Here is a 23,931-nt window from a genome sequence, read left to right on the forward strand (position 1 = left end):
GCCCTTCAGGCATGATGTAAGATACCTTATTCATAATGGTAATTTTCCTTAGCAACTTTGATTGTGCTTGATTTAGAGTATTTCTCAGAGAATATATAAATACCTTCTATATTATCCATAGTGAGTAATCACATATGTTAGACCAATCTGTATTGCTTGTGATTATTTTCTTATTTCAGAGCTATATTTTACAGATGAATTCAATAAGCCAACTTATTCTTCAGAGGCAAAGACCTCTGGGGTCACTTCAGACAAAAGAGAAGCCAGTGCAAAAAAAAATTTACAGTTTCACACATCCTTAATGTCTGATGTGATGGGAAAAGGCTGGATGCTACTACAGAGATGGAGCATGAAGGAATCCCTCAAAAGATATGGAAAGGATATAATACGGTCACAGTACGAAAAAAATAATTCAATATTGCTCTGCCAGAGCAACATTCTCACTGATAACATAATCCTGTGTGGCCAATTTAGATGTCCACATGGTGAGGTCATTTGTGATCCTGCCACACATTGCCCTGCAAAACTCCAGTTTGGTTTGGTTGGCAACATCTCCACTCACATGGGCAGTGGGAAGGACACAAAAATCAATGCTTGGCCTTGGACAACCCGCCTCCTCCTCTGAAAGAAAGGATTTAAATCACCTTCATGAGCAAATGTATTTCTCTGTTAACGGTCTCATCTGTGATATCTGAACATGAACAGAAAACTTCACCATTAATCCGAGTCTGCTCAGGTTTTGTATTTTACTCTTGCTCTCCCACGTTCTTAGTTCTGCAGCAGGTGACTGACAAAACATCATTCCAGCTTGCATGCAAGCTGTTTTAATTACTTTGTGTTTCAGACCATCTCCACTTTATCAGCTCTCTCAAATTAAACAGTATCAGGTTTATAACATCCATTTATTCATAGTTATTTTTCCATTAAAAAAACCCACAACACAGGCAGGTAAAGCTCACTACATTTACTGTTCAACAGCATGGCTGTAACCTCCAGCTTTGCTAAGAACCTCATGTATGGTGCTGGGAAACAACAGAGAATTCATTGTGCACAACTGTCCAAGTTCCCATCTTGCTTTGTCCATTACAGCTTAATTAAAGGGATAAATTAACAGCCAAAAACCCAGAGAGCATTGCACTGCCAGTGCCAATAAAAACAGGGTTAAAGAGAGGAGGTGGCTGTGGCCTGTCCACATATAAAAGAAGTCTCATGGTTTTCTGAATGGAAAGAGCATCCAGTGATGGGTAATGGGTCTCCCGGAGCAGCAGCTGGGCTGAGAACCTGCAGAACATGACGGAGCCCAGCAGCAGAGGACAACGTTGCATTCTTGGTCCTCCAAGTCATTCCAACCATGCTCCCAATGGTAGGAGGGACCCAGGAAGGAACTGACACAAAAAATAAGTTTAAAGATTGCAGGAGGTCACGACATAGCTACCACAAACACATAAGAGGAGGTGCAAAGGCATCTGACCCCCACCAGTGCCAGGTGGATACGGATCACAAGTAGTTAACACCCGCAGAGGGCACAGGTTTGTCTTGTCCTGACAGCAGAAGCTCTCCTGTCTCAAGGGTGACTTGCCAACTAGAGGAACCAGTCACAGCAGGTCAGAGATCATAGAACATTTTGTGTTGAAGGGCCCTCCCCAGCTCCCCCAGTGCCACCCCTGCCATGAGCAGGGACATCTTCACCAGCTCAGGTTGCTCAGAGCCCCGTCCAGCCTGGCCTGGGGTGTCTCCAGGGATGGTTCATCCACCACCTCTCTGGCCAACCTGGGCCAGGCTCTCACCACCCTCAGGGCCAACAATTTCTCCCTCGTGTCCAGCCTGAATCTCTCTCCTTTAATTTGAAACCATCACCCCTTGTCCTATCACAACAGGCCCTGCTCAAAACTCTGTCTCCATCTTCCTTATGGGCCACTTTTAAGTACTGAAATAATAACTGACTGACAATTGTTAGTAAACTAATTTAGTAGGTTGGTTGCAAGTATTTAGAAATGTGACTTGTAAGTGGACTTTGTTGAGTTTTGCCTGGGAGTTGAGTGCCCGGCGTGTGGAATCCAACTCGAGGATTTCAGCTCCCCAGACACACAACCCCCAGGACGGGGGCCGCAGAACCTCTGTCAAGGTCTGTTCAACGTCCATGGCACGATGCCGGGATGTGGAGCTGCTTCCCAGCCCCAGGGCAGCCTAAATCCACTCATCTGTCCTGCTCCCTCATCCCTGGTGAAACATAAGGTCAGGCATGTGTCACACACAGCGACAGTCACCAGGCCGCAGGGACACCAGCAGCCTGCAGGGGCAGGAAAACATCCACCATTTTGACATATGTAACATTTATCTTAATTCTTCAGTGGATTTTAGAGGTACGTGCACCTTCACAGCAAAATTTCAAGCAACTTTGCTTGCATGGCAGCACAAAACAGAGCAGCTGAGCAAAACCACACCGAGAGCCGGGGACCAGCTGAGCAGCAGGAGCTGGTTCTCCAGGTAACAAAGCAAACTGGGTTTGATCTTCCCTTTCAGATGAAGTCATCATTAGTCAGAATGTTAAAGATAAAAGAGGGTTGTGTCAAATTCTTGTCTGATTCAGCTTTTGTATCAACTGTATTTCCATAATCTCCATTTATTTTATATTCTTGGGAGGATGAAGTTTGAGCATAATATTTCAGAAGCTTCATTGTCTTTTGCTAATTAACAGTGACTCATTTCTTTCCACTCTAGATACATTTCAAGCTGTCTTATTTCATTCTGGATCGAGGTATATAATTATAATTGAATCATTAAAAGCTTTTTTCATGTGCCTATAGCTACCTCCGTTCTGAACAACTAGAATCTCCAGGCAAACCTTGCAGCACCAAACTTCAGCATCATCTTCAATAAAATTACTGGGCTCACTTTGCAATTCATACAAAAAGGGGATGCTATCATTTTGAGCATATAAGCAGACTAAAATTCAACTAATCAAATAAATGCAAACTAAGAAAAATATTATTTTGCAATGACAAAATATAAATTGTGTACAAAAAGACATTTACAAAATAATGACATTTTTAATTCAAAACCTATGACTAACCCAACATTATGTTTATTCTTAAAATTCCTCTATACCAACAACACCACACATAAATCATAGTTATTCTATTTAGGCCTTCTAGAAAACATAAAAATAAAAAAAATATTCCAACAGAGAAGATCCAAGAGCTTCAAAAACTGACAGCAACAGACAATGCCTAAATATAGGCAGCCAAAACACTTATCTGTGTATTTTTAGCTGAGAAATAACTTCAGTGATAGCTCAGAGAGAGCGCAAATTATCTTTGCAGCCATTTCTTTTTAGACAGGTTTACATTTGTACTGACTATATATAAAACGCACAAGCGGTGACCCCTAGATATTTGCGTAACCCAATATTTTTTCCTATTATGAAGGATTCTTGTGATTTACTTTTATGAACAGATGTTCAGGACATGCTGAGTAATGTCAGATGGAGATGGGGCCACCAGTGACCCCCATCAAACCTTCTCAGGGCAGGGTAAGCGAGTGCTAACACAGAATCACAGTTTAGTTTGGGGGTTTTTGATGCTTTAGTTTCATTTCTTTGACTGGTTCTCTACATAGTTCCTGGTCAGGAAGAACCTCACCCAAGTCAGCAACGGGATGTTCTCTGGTGGAAACATCTTACTAATGGACAAAGCAGCAAAATTTTAGAGAAGACATTTCTCTAAATTATCTCACTATCTGCATTTCCTCCTCCGCGTCCTTGTGAGGTGTTAAACTGAAGCTTGGAGAGGCAACGGTGACAACAGAATCAAGGAATTTTCCTCTAACCATACCTCCCACCTCGGGGAACCCAAACAGATTTAAGTCTTAGTGAACTTCTCCATGTAATTTTTATGATCTGCCTGTAGAGAACACCAGAACTATCTCACAGTGTAACATTTTCAACTTTTCAGAGACTATCCTGAGGAGTCCCCAGCGCTCAGCACCAGGAATGAGCCATCCCTACATGTACTGATCATATTTCTACCTACCGAGGAATAAAAAATAACATCACTGAGCAGACAGAATCCTTTGGGACTGTTTCCAGATGTAACACTCTTCAATACCCTCTACATCTTTCACATTGTTAAGAAAATTAGAACAAATCAGAGTAAGTTTCAAAACCAAGCTATCATATACGTTCTCCAGAAACAGCACACCGTAATTAAAAACTATTTTCCCCACAGAGTATATGAGATGTTATGATGAATACAGTTGACCTCCTTTTTCAAGGTAAGTAAATGCCCCACAGAAATGTGGTACAGGCTTTTGAAATCCAGGAGGGAAGCTCAATCAGAATAATTGGTCTTGCTTTATTACAATAAAAACTATGTGACATATATAAATAATAAACACTTTGCACTATGTCAGGTCCAGGGATCCCTTCCAGCTTCACCATTCTGTGATTTAAATAATTTTAAATATAGGTATAAAAAACATGTTTATAAGGTTGTTTTTTTTCCTCCTAGGTTTTTATTTTTCATATCATATGGGAAGCCAGCTCATCTATTTTTTTTTTTATCCTAATATTCAGTTCTTATCTAGTTGAATTTGAAATAATGTTAAGGAATAAAACTTCAGCCTATTTCAGAGGTTATTATTGCACAGGTAAAACAACATTAAAACAAAAAAAAGCCCCACACTTGTCCAAAAGAGCATTACTCCTTCCCAGCTTCTGGTGTTCATCCCACTGTTCCTACCTGAGTTTCCTCTTACCCTAAATATTTCCTTTCATTCCACAGGGTATATGGATTTCAAGTACATAAAGGAGTGACTGGGTATATCACCTTCTGCTTAGTTTACCCGCCTGCCAACAGTTTCATTATCCTTTTTAATCCTCCATGCGAATATCCATCCCCTTTATCATTCTAATTTTCCATATTCATCCCTTGATTAATTACCACCAGGTTAACGAGCTTCACAATGGCTACAAGCCGGCCCCGACTGAACTCAGCATTATGCTCAAGTTTGTTCTTGGGCTCAGTTGCCCAAAATTCTACTGAATATTTTGTTTGGTTTTGGTTTTAATGTTGCATCTGATTTGCTGCCCATGATCACCATCTGGAGAACGACATGCAGTACTGCAAGCCCAGGTTCTACATACCCCAACTTCGGGAAGATCTTCAGACAGACATGGAAAATAGAATCAATCCCTTTATATTTCCTTTTTAGATTCTGATCGTCAACCTGCACAATAAAACTATCTCGGAAGAAAACAAGCTGGAGACCTGGTCACTCACAAATCACTAGCGATAATTCAGCAAGCTCACAAAACATTTTAGTATGCTGGTTAATTATGAATGCTGGGGAAAAAAAATAAAATAAGCCCTTAAAATTAAAGACGGGTTAATGGTTAATTTTTTTATTAAGTGGCAAGAATGTGACTCAAATAGCAACCGTGTTAGCAGACAAGTGAGTTCTCATGTAGCTCTTGCAGAAGAGCAAGGCGGCTTTTGCATTAGAAAATTAGCAACACACATATTTCAATACGGCCCAAATGCTCTAAATACAGCCTAAGTACCGAAATGGTATTTAATACCATAGTCTAAATATTTAACAAAATCTCTATGCCCTGAGGAAAGTGCGCTCCTTACTGTATTTTACATGAACCATATCAACTCTTAATATCATTCTTAAGGTCTTTATTTCCTTACACTTTGGGACTCATCATAGAAATTATTTTTGTTTCAACATAGAAACCTGATGCAGAACTGTCAGACCTGAGTAAAACCTGCAGAAATGGTGTAAATCAGAAGTAAGCTGTTAAATTCAACCCAGGAGCTGCAAAGTATCAAAAAATAGCCTAAGGGAACTATTTTGGATGCCCCAAGTGTAGCTCCAAATATATTCTTCACACCCTCATTCTTCCCGCTTGCCTGGGTTTATCAGCACAAAGCTTTAGTTATAAAATATGGAGCAGTCTTGTGGAAAACATTTTAACCACTTTTATGAAAATATGCACAAAATTTGTACAAAAGGAGATCGATATCGTTTCTAGCTCTTCCCTTGCGTGATTCATGAAAGCTATTTTGAATTTGTACTGCTTGCCCATTTCCACACAAAATATTAGTACAGCTGGCTTAGAATTATTGCTTTGGAGACAGCCTGCCTGTTATTTCTTTGCTGGTTACAGGTATTGTCAGAACAGCACTGGCCTCAAGAAAATATGGTTCTAATAATAATAATAGTAATTAAAAAAAAACCCAACAAACCTCAGGAGCAGCTCAGTTTTTTAGGTTTCCATGTACCTTAAGTTAAAATATTTATGTAAGTCAAGGCTCATCCTCTCACGGTTCTTACTTTTGTATTACCACTGCTAAACTTCAGGTGATTTTTGAAAAAAGCATGGCAGAAAAAGTACTCACAGAAGGAATAGCCTTATTTTCCTCTACCCTTTGCAAATATTTGAACTCTCATTCTTTTCTTCAAGCCCCAGTTCCTGCAGTCCCAGAACAGCTAAATTTCCCCAATCAGTGCATTCTCAGCACAGTCTTTAGCACAGCACTGATGTTGCAGGTCGGATTTCAAAGCATTTTGATGATGATAGAACCAAATTACACTGAACCAATAACGAACAACATTTGTAAAAGGAAACAAAGTACTGGAGCCACTGTAATATAATCAGGTTTGCTCTCCATTGATGGGGAAGGTTTGCGAAGAGCTTGGTAACATACACAGCTGTGCGGGATGCACAAAGCGCCACCAGAATCACAATGAATGCTACTTGATCTGTTGCTATCCTACAGTCAACAGGTAGCACTATTATTTAATTTCAACCTTACTCCAGGAAATGCTGCTAGAAATTAACTGAGAATTTTTGGGGTTTTTTTAGGTATATACAGATAGATTCTCCCCACCCCCCTCCTCTTAGCTGCAGTTTTATTCTCACATCTTTGGATGTCACCAGAACACCTTGGTGTAATTATTTCCTTCAGAGTCATCTCAGCCTGTTCATGATCCTTCCTAAAATTAAAATATACAGATAAAACCCCTCCACCAGTTAGCGGTAAGCATTGCATTTCACATGTATCGCATCCTCCTAAATTCCTCCAGGAAGAAGCACAGATAGATTATTATACATTAACTCTTGCAGTATTTCAGTTTGGAAATCTCATTCGATAACAGAGATATTTGGCATTTTGCTCAATACAGAGCACAACCAGCGAAACGCTTTGGCGCTCTGGAGATCAGCGTGAGCCTCAACAAAACCATCCATAAGTAAAACAAACAGTTTTCCAGCACAGGAACAATAAGAAGTTTAAAAACGAGCACACAGCAGAGACTTTGTGCCAAAAGACAACAGAAGAACTGGAAGAATGGCTGAGCAGAATGCACAACCCAACACACAGCAAGAGTTTCCCCAGGGATTTCATCAAATTAACAGGAGAAAAGAGAAATAACCACAAGAGAGACACGGCTTTTGCACCTTCCAGTTCAGAGCGATCCTCTGATCAGGTTTTTATTTATCGCACCTCTCCAGAAATTTATTATCTTTCTGGTTGACAAATTTCTACAAAGACTTGAACCAATAGGAAACAAAACCTCAAACTGAAGTAACTCCTTTGCTCAGGATGAAATGCCCATGGAAATACTCACTTCCATCATACCTGCCCCAGGAAAAGAGACAACGTCCCTTACAGAAGTTTTGTATGTGTTTCTCAAGATAGACTAAATATAACAGCGTAATGAGGAAATTGTATATCAGCATGAAAAGTTAATTGTCATCGTGATATCGCTGGGAAGCTCCTTCACAATCTTACCATCATCACAAAAAAAATGATAGCTCCTATGCACTGCAGACACACAAAATAAAGACATTATTTCTAGGAATCATGTTTCATGTCATAATACTGAGGTGTTTCACATCTGTCTTTGGGGTTTCACATGCACAGAAATAGATTACAGAAAGCTCGGGTAAACCTACACACTTCTGAATGAGTCCCATTATCTCCCGGAGAAAGTGTTTCCAAGCTACAACTCTATGAACCCTCAGGGGAAAACAAAACAAAATACACTAAGTGAATGTTAAACAATTTGTATTGGAAGCATAAGAGTTATGATGATTTACCTTTATATAAAACCTGTATCTGGACCTTACATTGTTTATGCGTTTTAGTTGCGTGGACCCCAAATGTTTTAGACCAAGGCCATTCACATTGAAATTTCCTTTTGCACCATTCACTAATTCCACTGCTGCAACAGTATCAATGAACTTGATCTGGTAGAAGCTGTAGCACCATCTGCCTTTGGGAACATAAAGAGAGGTCGGGAAACCTGACCTCTCTGCATCCTGAAGCTAAACCCAGGGAACACATTCAGTGAACGGTTTCCACAGCCCAGAGACATCACATTAGGGACCTTTATTGCCCACCGAGTCTCAGTGCTTGCATCATTCCAAAATAATTTCAACACAACAGCACATCCTTCACTTACACAAATACAACGTGCCTCTGGGGTACGATTCACACAGAACTGAACCGCAAAATAGAAAACCAAGGAGCCTGGGGACCAGATCCCGCCTGCGTCGCTCCTACACAAAAACAATCTCCCATCACGACTGGGAATGGTGTGGGGTAGAGAACAGTGCTGACCCAGGCAAAAGCCCCTGGTGACCAGAACCTCAGGAGAAAATGATAAAGATGAAATCAGTTTTCTGGCCAGCTGTCAGAGCGGTCAATCTACCCACTGCCCGAGTCCGAAGGGCGAGGGGATGCGATGATGCCCATGTATAACAACGACGTGTTGCAACAGTCCCAGCAGCTTCCAGCAAAACAGAAAATTCAAAAGCTATCTGCTCACTTCTAAGAGACCGACAGAAATAGAGAAATAAGCTCTGTGTCAGTTATAAGCGTTAAGTTATATTCCTCTTTGACTGGAATACATTCAAGAAAAATAGATGTTGTGCAACACAATCCACACACGTTGACTGAGCTGGAATGGCAGAGAGGAGCAGCAATGCCCTCTTGTGTTACAAGGGAAATAAATCTATTGCAATTCCTTGCACTTTCTTAAATCGTTTATTCAAAGAGCAGAACTAATTCGTTCTTAAAAGCACAACTCACAAATAGGATCACTTGTCCTGCAGCTGAGATTACAAATTGCTGCAGATACACAAAAGGGAACACTCATAAAATGCTCCTAAAGGTAAAGCAACCCTTCTATTGTCAACATTCACAACCACCGTCTGAAACAACTTCTTGTGTTAAACTTATCCACAGCAACTAAATGCAAAAATTGAACAAAAGCCCCAGCTATTTCCTCTTTGAACACTGTAGCTCATTTACTCAAGTGCATAGTTTAAAAATCCTATTTTCAATAGGAAAACTGTTTTTAAAGGCCTCTAATGAGTGAATTTAGGATGTCCTCTATAAATGCTCAAATGCGAACTGAAATGCCAGCTCTGAAGAGTGCGAAGCGTAACAGAAGCTAAAACCAGGTTCAGACTTGGAAATAACAACATGAACATGTCTTGCAGACAGCAAACAAAATTGAGAGCGGAGCATTTAAAAATGAGAAACTAAAGTATCCTTGAAACCTGAAGTTGAGAGCACAGGTTTTAAGGTTGCATTGCGACACCTTTTCAAAATTCATACAGCAAGCTGGACACCCAACCTTATTTTGCCACTAAGATCTGCTGTTGCAATTCCAATGTGTGAACACTCGGGGCTTTGTCTTCCTCTCCTCCCTTGAGAAGAATTTCCTTAGTTGCAAACTTCACATTCAGCTTCTGGTTTGGAAGTCACCTCCTGTCGATCCCCTTTTCACCCAGCTCTCTGACAGTTTCTTTAGGACTCTTCTTGATCTTAACATCAGATTCAAATGCTTTTCCAAGCCTTTCTTCTAACACTTGGACAAAAAACAGCCAGAGAGCTAAAGCCTTTTTCCTCAATCTGTCATAGAAGCGTCTACCACCCTGAACCCTCCTGCGGGTGGAAAGCCAGTAATACAAATCCTCTGGCCGAGATCGGAATTTACTACACAAGTTTCATCAGGATGCATTAAAAAGTGAGCAGAAGAGGTTTTAACAGAAGTAGAATTCAAAAAAAACCCAGGCAATTGCTTTGTAAACTTACACATATGATGCACCAATTGATAGATATCAACAATACTCATAATTATCTAATGTCTTTCAAAAAAAAATTTATAAAGAGAAAAAAAATCCACAACATGAAAACAGAAAACAAGAAAAAATAAAATAAAAAAAACCCAACCAATCCCACAACTACATGAGATTTATAATAAATGGAAATAACATACCAGTCTTGGTAGGAGGTGATGGCGATACTGGGAGGCGTCAGCAAGGGCAGAGTGGTTGGTCTGCAGACAAAGTCCCTGTCCGGTGTCCTCGCTTTTTCCGTCTGTCTCTGGGATAGCGGCGGTAGCTGCAGGTTCCCAGAGCAGCACCTGCGGCCCCTCCAGAGGTCGATGCCCAGCGTGTGGCTGGAAGTGCTGTAGGACTTGCTGAGCCCGCACTCCAGGTAATCCAGAGCGTTCTGCAAACACAGAAAAGCCACTGAAGTTCTGCAAACAATTTTTTTCCTCTGCGAGGATAAGACACATTTAGTTTTTGTTCCAAAGTCACAGATACTCACAAAAAACAACTGTATGATGGGATCTTGGGAGAGCCTGACTGTGCTGCATTGTTAGTTTATCAAGTTACGAAGGAACTTGAAAATTTATGCATAACTTGTCTAACCTAGATTCAACAGCTAATTCTAATCTAGTTGAACACTTTGATAATCCAGATTGCTTTGGTGATATGTTAAACTTCTGAAATTTTGAACTTCTCCAGAGAACATTCCCCTCAACACCCATCTTAAGTCTCATTCCTCTCTGCAGCACAAACAGAAGCTAAAACCAGGTTCAGACTTGGAAATAACAATGTGAACGTGTCTTGCAGACAGCAAACAAAATTGAGAGCGGAGCATTTAAAAATGAGAACCTAAAGTATCCTGGAAATCTGAAGTTGAGAGCACAGGTTTTAAGGTTGCATTGCAACGCCGTTTCAAAATTCATACAGCAAGCTGGACACCCAACCATATTTTGCCACTAAAATCTGCTGTTGCAATTCCAATGTGTGAAAACTTGGAGGTTTGCCTCTTTTTTTTTGGATGAATCACCAGGCAGACAGAAGCACCAAGAATACTGAATTTAGGCACACCTTGAATTATCCAAGAGCTATTCAGTGAGAAGAGCTCCCAGCTGGGCTACCCTGCCCTACATCTGGCATTCCTAATAGGAATAGTCTGAAAATAAAGGGTTTCATCAATTGAAGAAGTTTTTTCCTCTTCAAGTTTCTGCTGATTTTTGTTTAAAAACATGACCCTGATCTCAGAACTGGCTCTCAGTTTTCTCAAACCCAAACCTGAAGCTGTCCCACAGCAGAACAGCTTTGATCTGTCTTAAGACAATTTAGCTAGTCAAACAGAACTGTCCAATAAAAATGAGAATATCTCCTCATTGCTTGTGATGAGCTACCAGTAGAAGCTGGAGGGTCATTGGAACAGGTGTACATATCTACAGCAATCCCTTTATGGTTTTCCTCTTCTTTACCTGCTCTAGAATTTTGATCTCTGTCCTATGGTTGGACTTGATGACCTCAAGTGTCTCTTCCAACCAAAACGATTCTACAGCTCTATGGGGGAACTCTACAGGGGAAGGAAAGACAAGACTGGTAGGACAATACCAGTTTTCTTAACTTTTCCTCCCTGCTCACCCATCCCACAACCATGTGAAGCATCCAAAGAGGAAACAACACGATCCACAGCTATTTTACTGCCTGAAGTGCTATAAGGCATGTTGGTGCAGATCCTTGAACTCACTAAGGCATCAACATCATAATGGCCAAGATAGAAGTTTAAAATATTTGGCATGCTATGCTTCCAAAAATATGGTAGACATCTTCAGTGATCCACACCCTACCCTTTCACAGCAAAAAATCAGGTCAAAAATACTCCTTTGCCTTCTGTATGAGGATCTGCCATAACCTGTCTTTAGTAATAATCTTTGTAAGATTGTTTATATTTTTTTGTTATTATTTAAGTGTAGAGCAGCGTTTTCTCGCTTCCCTTCCAATTTCAGACACCTGCTTTCACTCAAATGAGCCAGGACTGAGCAAACCCAGTGTTACGCTCAGTCAAACTGACCATGCAGCTGTGCAATGTGCGGTCAAAGAGTGTAAAAGAAACATGTTTTTATTGAAGGAGCATTATAGGATACACTAATTATCAGGTTCCACTCCTTCACTGTATTTTCATATACATTCCACGTGATTTTCCATCTTTGGCGAGTCCCAGCCGTGACAAACAAGACAATTAAGGCTGCAGTTATCACATCATCGTTACAAACTGATACATTTCTCCAGAGAATGGGAACAGGAGTTTAATTAATAGGGGATTACGATGATGATTAGCAAATGTAGTAACGGAATAATACGTGCATCATCGCATTAGGTGTTCAGAAACTACAGAGGGGAGAGATGTTGAAACACGCATGTAAGTACCAACAGTGAAGTATAAAACTTCTCCTGGTGTGGGGTTGGTTTAGTTTTAAATGTGCAGGGTTTATTTTCTTCTTCTTATATGAGCTGCAAACAACTCTAAGGAAATCAATGAGTAACCAAAGCAAAACCAGATACTTAGAAAATAAGACAAAACAAACTTTTAATCTCCCTGTCATTAAGTACTGGGAAAAGTAAAACATGTTTAGAAGAAACTTACCTCATCTGCAGTTACTGTCATGACACTTCTGCTTTTCTTCATTATGGAAATTAAAGTGAACCTTGTTATAAAAAACTCGCGTTGTTTAATCCAATTTCTCCAGATGGGCAACCTAAAAGAAAAAAGAACGTATTTTTAAATAACAAACTGATTTGATAATAAACTATGGAGCTAACTACTAACACAAAAGCTGATTTATAACTGACTGTCCACTTTCGTAAAAGACTTGGCAGCAGATGCTACGCAAGCGCATCTCTCTAATAGTGAAAGCATAATTCAACATTAAATAAGAACATGTTAAAAGTAACTAGAATTCACAAGGCTCTGCTATCTAAGCAAGCCCTGAATCACCTCTAGTAATACAGAATCAATGCTAACAAATTCTATTAATAATTGCAGATATTTTTTCTTTGAATGAGCCCTTTTCAGAGGTACAGTATAGAATTCCAGGGATACAGTACAGAAGGTCTCCAAGAGCGGCTTTTCATTTTTCCATCATTATTATATACAGAGAACACTGTGGGTTGTGGGTTTTTTCTTTCCCCACAGAACAGGTAGAGCTGGACTGACACTTTTTTGTGTGTGCTGACAAATTTTCTCCCCTGCTTGGAAGGATTATTTTTGAGGTACAAGACTGCTTAAGGGCCACTGCTCCTAAAATTCAGCACTGAGGGCACCATAAAAAGCTGTGCGATGACTTCAGGCTTGGTGATGTTTGACTTTTGACATGACGTTTGCTCTGAGAAACCAGGGAGTTCGAACTGTATTTGGAGCAAAATTAGGCACCGAATCCTCTTCCCCGCCACCACCGGCAGCCGGGGTCCCAGAAGACACCCCTCAGTTTCACTGCGAGGTTCAGAGCCCTGGCAGCAGGTACTGCAGGTAAAGCAACTGCTGGTTTTACAGACCTGTTCTTTGCTTCCCACCCCACAATGAATTCAGGAGCCTGAATGTGGCAGCTCAGTTCAGCTCAGCTTGGTTTGCAGCCACCACACAACCGTGCCACGGAGGGTCTGCATGCAGTTTAACACCATCGTGCACAGGTTACACTCTATTTAGCTTGCACTTCTACCTATCTGAATTGAAAAAGGTTGAAGAAAAAAAGAAACACGCTAACTCTCAAGCATAGCACCTGAAGACAGAGTGTTGCCCTGGTCACAGAGGTCTGAGGACACCACAGTGTCCCGGAGCCAACTGCTCATCTGCTCTTCCATGCACAAGAGAAGTGCTACAATGAACCAGCTTCCCTCTAAACCAACTCACTGGGGGGAAAAAAAGAGAGAAAGGGCAAAACAAACTGAAAGGAAGCACTGACACACAAGCGTAGGTGAGTCCGGCTGCGGTTCTGACTGTGGCGCAGGCACCTCCAGCTGTCACCTCCTCCGGTTCGCACATCCAGTGCACACACGTCCCCCCATCGGCAGCCGAGGCACAGGAGCGCTCAGCCCCGCGCCAGCCACAACTCGCTGCCGGCTCAGCACCAGCACCGGCACACGGGGCTGTTTGCTGCAGCCTGCGCAAGGCACAACCGGCGAACAGCGGAGGGATGTGTCTTCTCACCGGCTTCCCACCAGCAAAGGATGGACAGGGCCGTCCAGCAGCAAACCCCAGCGAGGTGTGCAGAGCTTTCCCCAGGCTCGCTCCCCTCCCAGCATCCACCGCCCGCTGTCACCGAGCCGAGAAAAATCAGATTTATGGCCTGATCGAGAACCGTCTTATGACAAGAGGCCCCCTGCAAGCACCTGCACAGCTACCAGGGCGGGTTTATACATTGCAGCAGCAGAATGGGGATTAAAAAAAACCAACCCTGGCCCTTAGTAGCAGGGCTGTGTGCCAACATCACTTATCTATGAGAACCTTATTTTATACCTTTTGATCCATATACCATTAGATGAGCAGGCTGGAAGCAAGAAGAGTCATAACCCTATTAGCAGCATAAAAGTCATACTGCAGTATCGGACTAAAATTCTAGAATAAGTTTTCTCAGTCTTCAACAATTGGAAGAAACTAAAATGCCCTGGTATGAAAAGACTCCAAAATGGACAGCAGAGAGCAAATTAGATGATACTGTCCCAGATACCATGGAGGTGAAGAAGACAGTAACAGTGGCAGGTGTGCACAGACTAGGAATAATATGGCATGACTATTTGCTGCCAGAAATAAATACATATTCCACTGCAATACGCAGACAAAGTTCATAGGAAGAACAAAATAAGGAAGCAGTTGCATAAGCATCAGAAATAAGCAGCCTAAGGATTTGTGTTTAATAAAGTACCAATATGTGCTTAATAAAGTAGAAGGTTGAGATGTTTGTGATGCCCAATGCCCAGCAGCTCACACTGCAGCACGTCCCACTGTGAGACCAACAACCGCAACTCCCTCCTGAATATCCATCGGTCCCCAAACTGACACAAATAAATAGATAAATACACAATAGAGTAAATAAGTAAACACAGAAATAAGTATCCAGGAAAACATCTTAGAAAAAAAATGTGAAAGAGCCTAAGAGCGTCTCCTAAATTTTGCTGAACTTTAGGATCTGAACCAGCGTTAAGAAACAAGACGTGCAGAGAAGCTGAAGTCCTCTTACACCACAATTTCCTTTCTTTTATAAATATTTATCAATTTGTCAAAGCACGTTTGACCAGAATATGAGTAATCATAAACAACATATTTTATTCAATGTGGATCGCATTTCTGAAGACTTCCGTTAGTCATGACTAAATTACTGTTAAAATCTGAGTCATTCTTTTCTCACGTCTTTACAGAAAAGATTTGACAACTGGGATGAACATCTAGGAAATAAATAAATAAATAAACCACCCCAAAGAGGCTTATTGGAAAATTTCTCCCATGCAAATGTTCTAATTCACGAAATCTTTTGTTGCAAGCAAAGAGTTTCTCTCCACTACCCAAATTCTCCAAAAATAAGCTATATCCCAGCAGGCTGGTTAAGTGTGGGTAGCAGGGAATGCCTAAAGCAGCAAGGTTTTGCATTTGATATTAGACTACAAAAAAACCCATACTGTTTCAGTGCTGGAGTTGGATCTAATCCACTTTCCTGGAACGCATCCTGGGCTGGCTATGAGATTTCTCTTTACACCAAACTGACCTAGTTCTTCCACCTGAACTTTTTTTGTGCTCAGTGACCATGTTTTTCCAAAATGCCAGTAAATGCCCCAGCAATTTCAGAGCAATAAAGCAAAGGTATGAATTAACAGGGTTCAAAACCAGCAGCGGTGAGGAAAAAAACTACATGGATGAATGTGACCAATCCTGCTTCTCCTACATGCTTCTTTAAAAATAGCTATTCAACTCAACCAGTGTGAAATCCACTATATAAAGAGATTCCTAAAATGCATCTTAACGTGCAAGTTCTGCTGTGGTTTGAAATACAAGACGCATATTTCACCGTGACGCCGTTTCCCCACACGTTGCAGCTCTAAAGCCGGGGGGTTATGTGAGAACCAGATTAACCCCGAAAGCTGCTCCCCCTCCTTGATCAGACCCCGCGAGGGCAGGATTACACATGTGCTGCTCGTGCGGTGCTGGTTCTTGGGATTAACACCAGGGTTTGGCAAGCAGAGCTGTTTATCTGGCTGCTTGCGTACTCTAAATTCACTTTCTCCCATTTTGCAAGCAGGCAAGACACAAAGATTGAGAGAGAAACAAAACAACACACACACAAACAAACAAAAATCTAAAAAAATATATAAAATAAATTTAAAAACCTCACACACACATAACAGAATGCACTAAAACCGGGATAATCCAGCACATCCTGCAGCCCCATCCGTGTCTCCCCCCAGCTGCCAGCAGTGCTGCCCAGTACATGACACACATTTTTGGGGTTGTATTTTTCCCCAGCAACAAAATCATGATCCTTACGGGCTCAGCAGAACCTGAAGATGATCAGAGATAAAAACCAGCAAGCTGAATGGTGAATTAATGGAGAAGCTTTGCTAAGGAAAGGGCTGGGATGGAGGGGATTATCTGATCACACAGAGAATTACATCATTTGTGAGCTGGGATTCAATCATCCTTAAAGATCATCAAAACTTCACAGGGTAAAGGACATAGACAGGGTGACAGTCACCAAAAAAAAAGAAAAACATAACGATAATAACGGTTCTAGCTCTCCCAGACAAAACACACAGGTTCTTACTTCAGGCTTGGAAATCACACACAGCTCCCTGCAAGAAAAATAAACCCTACATGGATTTAACGTTGCTCAAAGGCAAGTTGAGGTATAAATAGCAATCAGCACTTGAACAGTGATGGGTTTTGTATTTTACCTTAAACAAAACCAGCAGCTTCCAAATGTGAGAGCAATTCTTTGGCTGGGGACTGCAAAGAACATCCATTTGTTTATAAAATAGGAAAGGGAGGTCAGGGCTGCCCAGCAGGAACAAACACCCAGCGTGTTTACAAGCTGTACACACAATAAATAAAAATTCAAAGAAATACCTGTCAAATGTTTCTGCAGAAATTACATTCCGCTGAAAAACCATTTCCAGGAATTTTACCATTTTATTTTCTTTTGCACCAGGCATACACAAAATTCTTGAGCCACGGAACAATTAACTGTACCTTTTCCCTTTCACCAATTTAGGCGCTAGGCTAATTTTTTTCCAGTATTGAGCCGTAAACACTTAGATCTGTGATTGCCACTATTACACCCAGTGACTTGGACATCACCTCCCAGAAACGCATACATAAGGACTTCGCAAATAGGCCTTTTTACTATCTATTTGGGAAGCAAAAGGTTGTTTTTTCAGTAGTCTTTTCCCATTTGTTGTTGTTGCTAGATAGGTCAATAGACCTGGCCATGAGGCCTACTAGAAAGTTAATATTAGACTAATAACAGATGAGATGTCTAGCAGTAATTAACCTTCAACTGTAGAACAAAATCTATCCCAGAATGCAAACCATAGACAGTTTATGGAGTATCTAGTGATTATTGCCAAATTTTGTGGAAGCACTTAACCTAAAGTAAACTTTGCTCATTATAGTATCATTTAAATATCAGCTAGACTGGTCTGCAGAGCTTACAGCAGCTCCAAGAAACTTCTCACAAAAGCCCATCCTTTATAATTTTCACAAAATACTGAGAATATTTCAGAGTGTGACACAACATAAAAGGAAGAGCATCTACTAGGACAAGTGCTTGTAACCTATGAAAACAGACTCGGCAAAGAAGGATTTGCCCTGAGAGGTAAAACTAGTTTTATTTCTTATCACTGCAGTTCTCACATAAACTAATTTTGCTACAGAAGTTCCAATATCATCCAACTTGAGAAGCAATGACTTCAGTTTTTTCATCTTCCAGGGCTGCTTTAAGCTTCTCGTAATTGCCAACCTGTGAATTAAACGCTGAGTATGCAAACCAAGCCTAAATCAGTTTGCTGGTTTTAAGCTGTTTGGCATCTGTGTGATGTAACAAAGCTGGAAATGTATCATATTACAAAAAGTGAATGCCATACGCAGGATGCTCTGTACGTGTTGGAAAGAGTTCTGCCAAAGTTGTGCAGGCCCAAATAAAAGAACTTTAAAAAACAAAACTACCAACAACAAAAACACACACTAAAAGAAAACCACCTCCCCTCCCATGTTACCACTGGGTAAATTATCCTTATTAAAACAGTGTCTTAACTGTCATTAGAAGGTTTCTTACTGAGATATCGCCAAAGTTAAGAGGATTGCAAAGACTCATCTTTTCTCTGGCAATCTAATCATTAAAGCTGAGAATAACCAAGTCAGTCCATTCCAGAAATTGCAGTAACTCTTTGATTTCCACAGAGGTTACAATCAGGTTGCCATTGCTCTTCATTTATTTCATTTATGATGGGAAAAATCAATACTAATTTGAACATATCATGACGTTGCTTACTGTCAGTAGGCCTCACGTGCTCTGCTCAACTCCCATAACATACAAACAGTATTTTTGGTATCTTTTTCGCTATTACTGCAGAGAAAATAGGACCACCTTTTTTTCAGGAAACTTCCAGGCAAATGTTAACAGCCTGGGCAGAAGAAAGAACTGTGGAAGACACTATTTTCCTTAATAAGTTAATGATTTTTAAATCTTATCTTTTTAAAACAGTTTATCTGCTATAGCGGTCAAATGCAATAAATTTAAAAATCAGTTTTGACAGCAACAAAGGATACAGTTTAATAGTGCTACCTACCAGCACATATAGGATTTTGAAGATAATTACTTCGGAAAGTGAAGCATACTATTAAAAGACACAATTTCTACCTTTCTTGTTCCATGTGCAAACGACTAGCAGAGCCTCCCACTCCTCTGAGTGGAGCCGAACGGCCCTTAGAGAACGTTTATTAATTATGCTTTTAAAGAAAACCATGGCAGTTTAAAAATAAAACAAGAAACAGTGTGACAGAAAATTTTGGCAACACAAATTTTCCCCCTTTAGTTCGGTAAAAAAAAAAAATAGATGTGATGTTTCTTGTGTGTTTTTGTGAGGAAAGGAGAGGAGTGCGCTAAGCCTTGCTGGTCCACGCAGATATTGGAGAGGCTGCGGATCGGGTGGGATTACACCATGTGCTGGTGAACAGCGAGAACCTTTCTGTGTCCCCACCAGCTAAAATGGCACTTGTCCCATGCCACCAATTTATTTCTTACCTTCCTAAACTCACCCAGATGTTGCTCTAGTCAAAGAGGAAAAGTTCTAAAATCCTCAGATTACTCTTTCCTCTATAGTTTTCAAGGGAAAAGCCAAGTTCAAACGGCCTGCAAGAAGCATTTTTTTATCTTCTCCTTTTTTTAATACTTGAGCCATGCAGCAACCAACACAATGATCCCAAGTGCACAATCAAGCCTACAAATAAAGAGCATCCTCAGAAGAAGACATCCTCCAGAACTCTTTTAACAGAGGAATGTTCCTAACCTTGCCAGTTTTTCCCTTTCTAAAAATTGCTAAAGAATAGTGGAGATAGATAAGGGGGGGGGGAAAAAAAAAGATAACAGCGGGATGTCCCTAAAGAACCAAAATCCAGCTAGACAAGAAGTGCAAAGGAGGGGACCTACAAAAGAAAGAAGAAATCTTAACTGTACAGTGGCTGCGCAGCAGGAGGCTGGAGGAGAAGGTCCAAAGCACCCACAAGCAACACCAACAGCCGTGCGAAGAGCAAACCCCTCAAATTCTGTGTGGTATAAAAGAGTCAGGCTTAGCTACTCCCTTTTATCACCGCTGCATCCGTGCCTTGCACCTGCAGCCCAGGGCATACAGGGGAGAAGTCACAGTACAACACTGCTGCCAAGGTGGGCTCCTTCTGGAGAACCTTGTTATAAATGCCATTTTCACACCGCTCCAGAAGTCTTTTCCCCCCCTGCAAGGAGAACCACCTTGGTTCCTCCCCAGCCAGGCATGCAGCCCCTTCTTTTTTATTTCTTGTACTGTTTAGCCAAGTAAAAATGATCAGATACCCAGCAGCATCACACAGGACAAACATGGAGCTGTTGGAGAGGGGCCAGAGGAGCCACAGAAATGATCCAAGGCTGCAACAGCTCTGCTGCGAGGACAGGCTGAAAGAGTTGGGGTGTTCAGCCTGGAGAAGGCTCAAAGGAGACTTTATTGCGGCCTTTCCGGACTTACAAGGGGCCCATAATAAAGATGGTGACAGACTTTTGTGCAGGGCCTGTTGTGATAGGACAAGGGGTGATGGTTTTAAACTAAAGGAGGGAGATTCAGGCTGGACATGAGGGAGAAATTGTTGCCCCTGAGGGTGGTGAGAGACTGTCCCAGGTTCCCAGAGAGGTGGTGGATGAACCATCCCTGGAGACATCCCAGGCCAGGCTGGACGGGGCTCTGAGCAACCTGAGCTGGTGAAGATGTCCCTGCTCATGGCAGGGGTGGCACTGGGGGAGCTGGGAAGGTCCCTTCAACACAAACCATCCTGTGATTCTCTGATCTTCAAAGAGAATGCACGACTCAACAGTTTGGGACAGAGCTCTCCATGATGCAGGATGGTGGGTTTTGGTACCAGGCAGTCACGCTCAGGCAGGTCCTGCTCATCTCACAGCCCAGAGTCACAAACACAACCCTTTGGGCCATGAAACACCACCTAATAAAACCATTTAATTGCCTGAGGCAAAACCTATTCCATGGTCAATTAGAGTAAATGATTCCGTAGTGATAACAGGTAATGAGCTGTTCTGACCACAAACAGACACAAAAACTCAATAAAAAGGCAAAAGGCTGCTCTGCGCCAAGGTAAACAGCTGCTGCTCTTTGTCTCCTGCCCCCATGTCCTCTCTTCACCAGGAAGGATTCTGCAGCTGATAAATTGCATTTTCATAAATTGTGCATCCTAAATGTCTCATAAAAGACAATCCTATAAGGAGTCCAAGAAAGGAGAAAGAAGAGGCTGGGAGAGACCGCTCTGTGCTGTTAAATTAGTACAAAATGAGGTTACTTCTAGGGTAACAGCATCTAGCCACGCACGAGATATTGCTTCTAACAGCTCTGCCTGTCTGCAGCTTCATTTTTGTTAGTGAAACATGAAGGATTTATTTTTTTAGATCACAGACTGTGTGTAGCAGTAGCTGCTACCACTCTGTTTTTAAGTACAGGAATAACCATTCTCTGCTACTGTCTAAAAAACTTTATAAAATATACTGGAATGTGCACATCAGAAGAAAAACTGCCATTTGTCAACAGTAAAGCTAAGTGTTGTCTGAGCATCTCCTATCTAGGTTTTGAGTATTTTAGCAACACTTTTCACCTGCAGACCCCAAAGTATTTGGTAAGTGTGCTCAGCCTTACAGTACAGACACAAATCTGCTGAGAAAAATAGGTGATAGGCTCAAAAAATCATTTATCAATCAAAGCAGAGCCAGAAATAAGATGGAGAACCAGCTACACTTAGGAAGGAGTACACAAGCCGTATGCGCAGAGATTAGAAAATGTATTTTTAAGTCATGCTCATCATTTAACTCCCCTGTTTACTATTTGTCACAAAACAGTTACATTCTGAGAGTTCAAAAATAACATAATTGTTCAACTGGAACTCAGGAAATTCTCTAAACGTTGGATTTGAGGCTTGTCAGAACTCAAGCCCATTCCAGAATTCATGCCTAAAAGCATCTGTCACAACGCTCACCCTTCGGAGGATAAGTGGTTCATCAAATGGCTCCGCTTTTCAAAAAGTCCGCTTTTCATACAGAAACAGAGAGTAACTAAAAAGTGAATTCCACACCTCATCTGCAACAGTAAAGTGTGGCATTCAGAGAACTAATGAGGACATGACTGCATTAGCTCAGCATGGTCAACTACAAACCTGATTTATCTCAGGGGTTTTTTCCATCCGAGAAGCTTCCAGAGTGAAATTTCTGTCCGTCCATACAATAAATTAAAAACAAAAAAAATTAGGAGTAAAGGAAAAGCCTTTGGTATTCTTCAAATGCACATATGTTTTCTGTCAACCACTAGCTAAGACCACTTCCATTAAAATATTTTACTTCATGTATTTTAATAGGCATCTATGACAACATTTTTGTATACTGAAAAGCCAACGTATAACAAGAGATTTAGAAAAAGCCTGACTTAGAAGAACATTTAAGCTTTCTTATTCCACGATTCTTATTTTAGGCAAAGCAGATGTTTCTTTATACCACTGTTATTTTGTTTCCTTCAGGATCTGAGATTTTGCTTGTTGGGAAAATATTTGCATTATCCTACGTTTCAGGCTGAAACGATCAGCAAGTTTTTTAAAAAAATACTGAAAGAATACTTCAGATCACGCTGCAGTTTCCTCAGAAATCAAGTTCTATTATGTTAGGTGAAAGTGGTAACACCACCATTTTCCTCAGAGTTCTCATTGTAATTTTTTCTCCTAGTTATTTAAAACTCTTCAAACCTTTAATTATGTGGGGCGATACTTCCAACACTCAGTGTCTGCCCCATGCTGCGTATTTTAGATAAAGTTTTTATCAAATTCAATCACTTTAGAGAGTGCAATTACCCAGGAGCGCGCTGTGGGGTGACCTCTGCTTGCAGCATCCCATCCACAGGGACCCGCTTTTGTCCGCGGCACCGGGAAAATCCTGGCTCTTCTGTCCAAATTATCCACTGCTGAAGGCGCAAGGGGAACCGCAAAACTGGAAATTGCAAACCATAGGGATGTACGAGGGTCCCAGGTTGTTCAAAAGATGGTTGGATGAATCCCAGGCCGGATACAACCGGGCTCAGCAAGAATATATTGCTGCTCTGCAGGCAGCTGCTGATTTTGGGAAACTACAGCATCCAAAAATGGAGTCTTAGGGTCAAAACTCAACATTTGTACCTATAAATGCAGTAACTGGTACCATTTCAATAGTCTCTGGCCTGTAAAATAAGAGAGATTCAACTACTGCTAAAGAGTTGGTTGGTAACTTCAATTAATATTGCTCTTATTATGATTTGAAAATTTGCTGCTATAAGGCAGTTCCTCACCTTTGCAGCAATGAAGCAAAAGAATGCATTCAAAATATTTGAGTTCTTTTTAAAACACATAATTCTATCAGCCATAGATGATGATGTACTCCCTCATGTACCTTTCTTCCCAGAAATTAAATATTTAGGTATTATCAGTACAGTATTCTTTCAAACTAGCCTTAGGTTAGGGCACCACATAAAGCTTTTGCATGTTCCAATGCAAAAAAAAGGTCAAAACAACAGCATGGCGCAGACACAAAATGACCTTTTTATGCCACAAGTCATCAGCCTATAAAATATTGTAAGTCACCAGAGCGGCCTAACACTCCTGCAAGGTTTCCCACTTTGTTGGTATGATGTGCTTTATTCAGACAAAAACTGAGCTCATTCCTCTGGATAGCAAAGCAGGTTTTTCTTCTGGGCAGAAGAAATGTCAGTTTTCAAGACAAAAGATGTCTCGCCTGTCCTATATTCTTCTCCCACGAGCAAGATCACACACTGGAGACCTGACCTTGCTGCTGCTGCTGCTCTCAAGAATTAAATTCCCACTAGTGTGCTGAGCATCAGAGGGTTTGCAGAGGCTCTTGGATCGCCCCAGAGCTGCTCCTGTCCCACTTCAGCAACATGATGACATGATGTCCATGGCAATGCGTCCTGTGCTGGACGTGTCCTCGAGACCCACCTCTCCAATGTGGGAAAGCTGCAAACCCACCAACTTCTCATAGGTAAATGGAGGC

General features: G+C 41.2%; 1 protein-coding gene across 1 annotated transcript in view; it reads right to left on the minus strand.

The window, feature by feature from the left end:
* PDE4B (phosphodiesterase 4B) overlaps nt 1–23,931 on the minus strand; it is a 201,867-nt gene that overhangs the window by 164,942 nt on the left and 12,994 nt on the right. Inside the window, exons 2-3 of the mRNA XM_065071956.1 lie at nt 12,759–12,870; nt 10,297–10,532 (exon numbers count right to left, since the gene is read on the minus strand). Of these exons, the coding sequence (XP_064928028.1) occupies nt 10,297–10,532; nt 12,759–12,800 (278 nt within the window). The 5' untranslated portion in view covers nt 12,801–12,870. The remainder of the gene's footprint in view (nt 1–10,296; nt 10,533–12,758; nt 12,871–23,931) is intronic.

The sequence above is a fragment of the Columba livia genome, chromosome 8 (assembly GCF_036013475.1).
Source record: "Columba livia isolate bColLiv1 breed racing homer chromosome 8, bColLiv1.pat.W.v2, whole genome shotgun sequence".
Lineage (NCBI taxonomy): Eukaryota > Metazoa > Chordata > Aves > Columbiformes > Columbidae > Columba > Columba livia.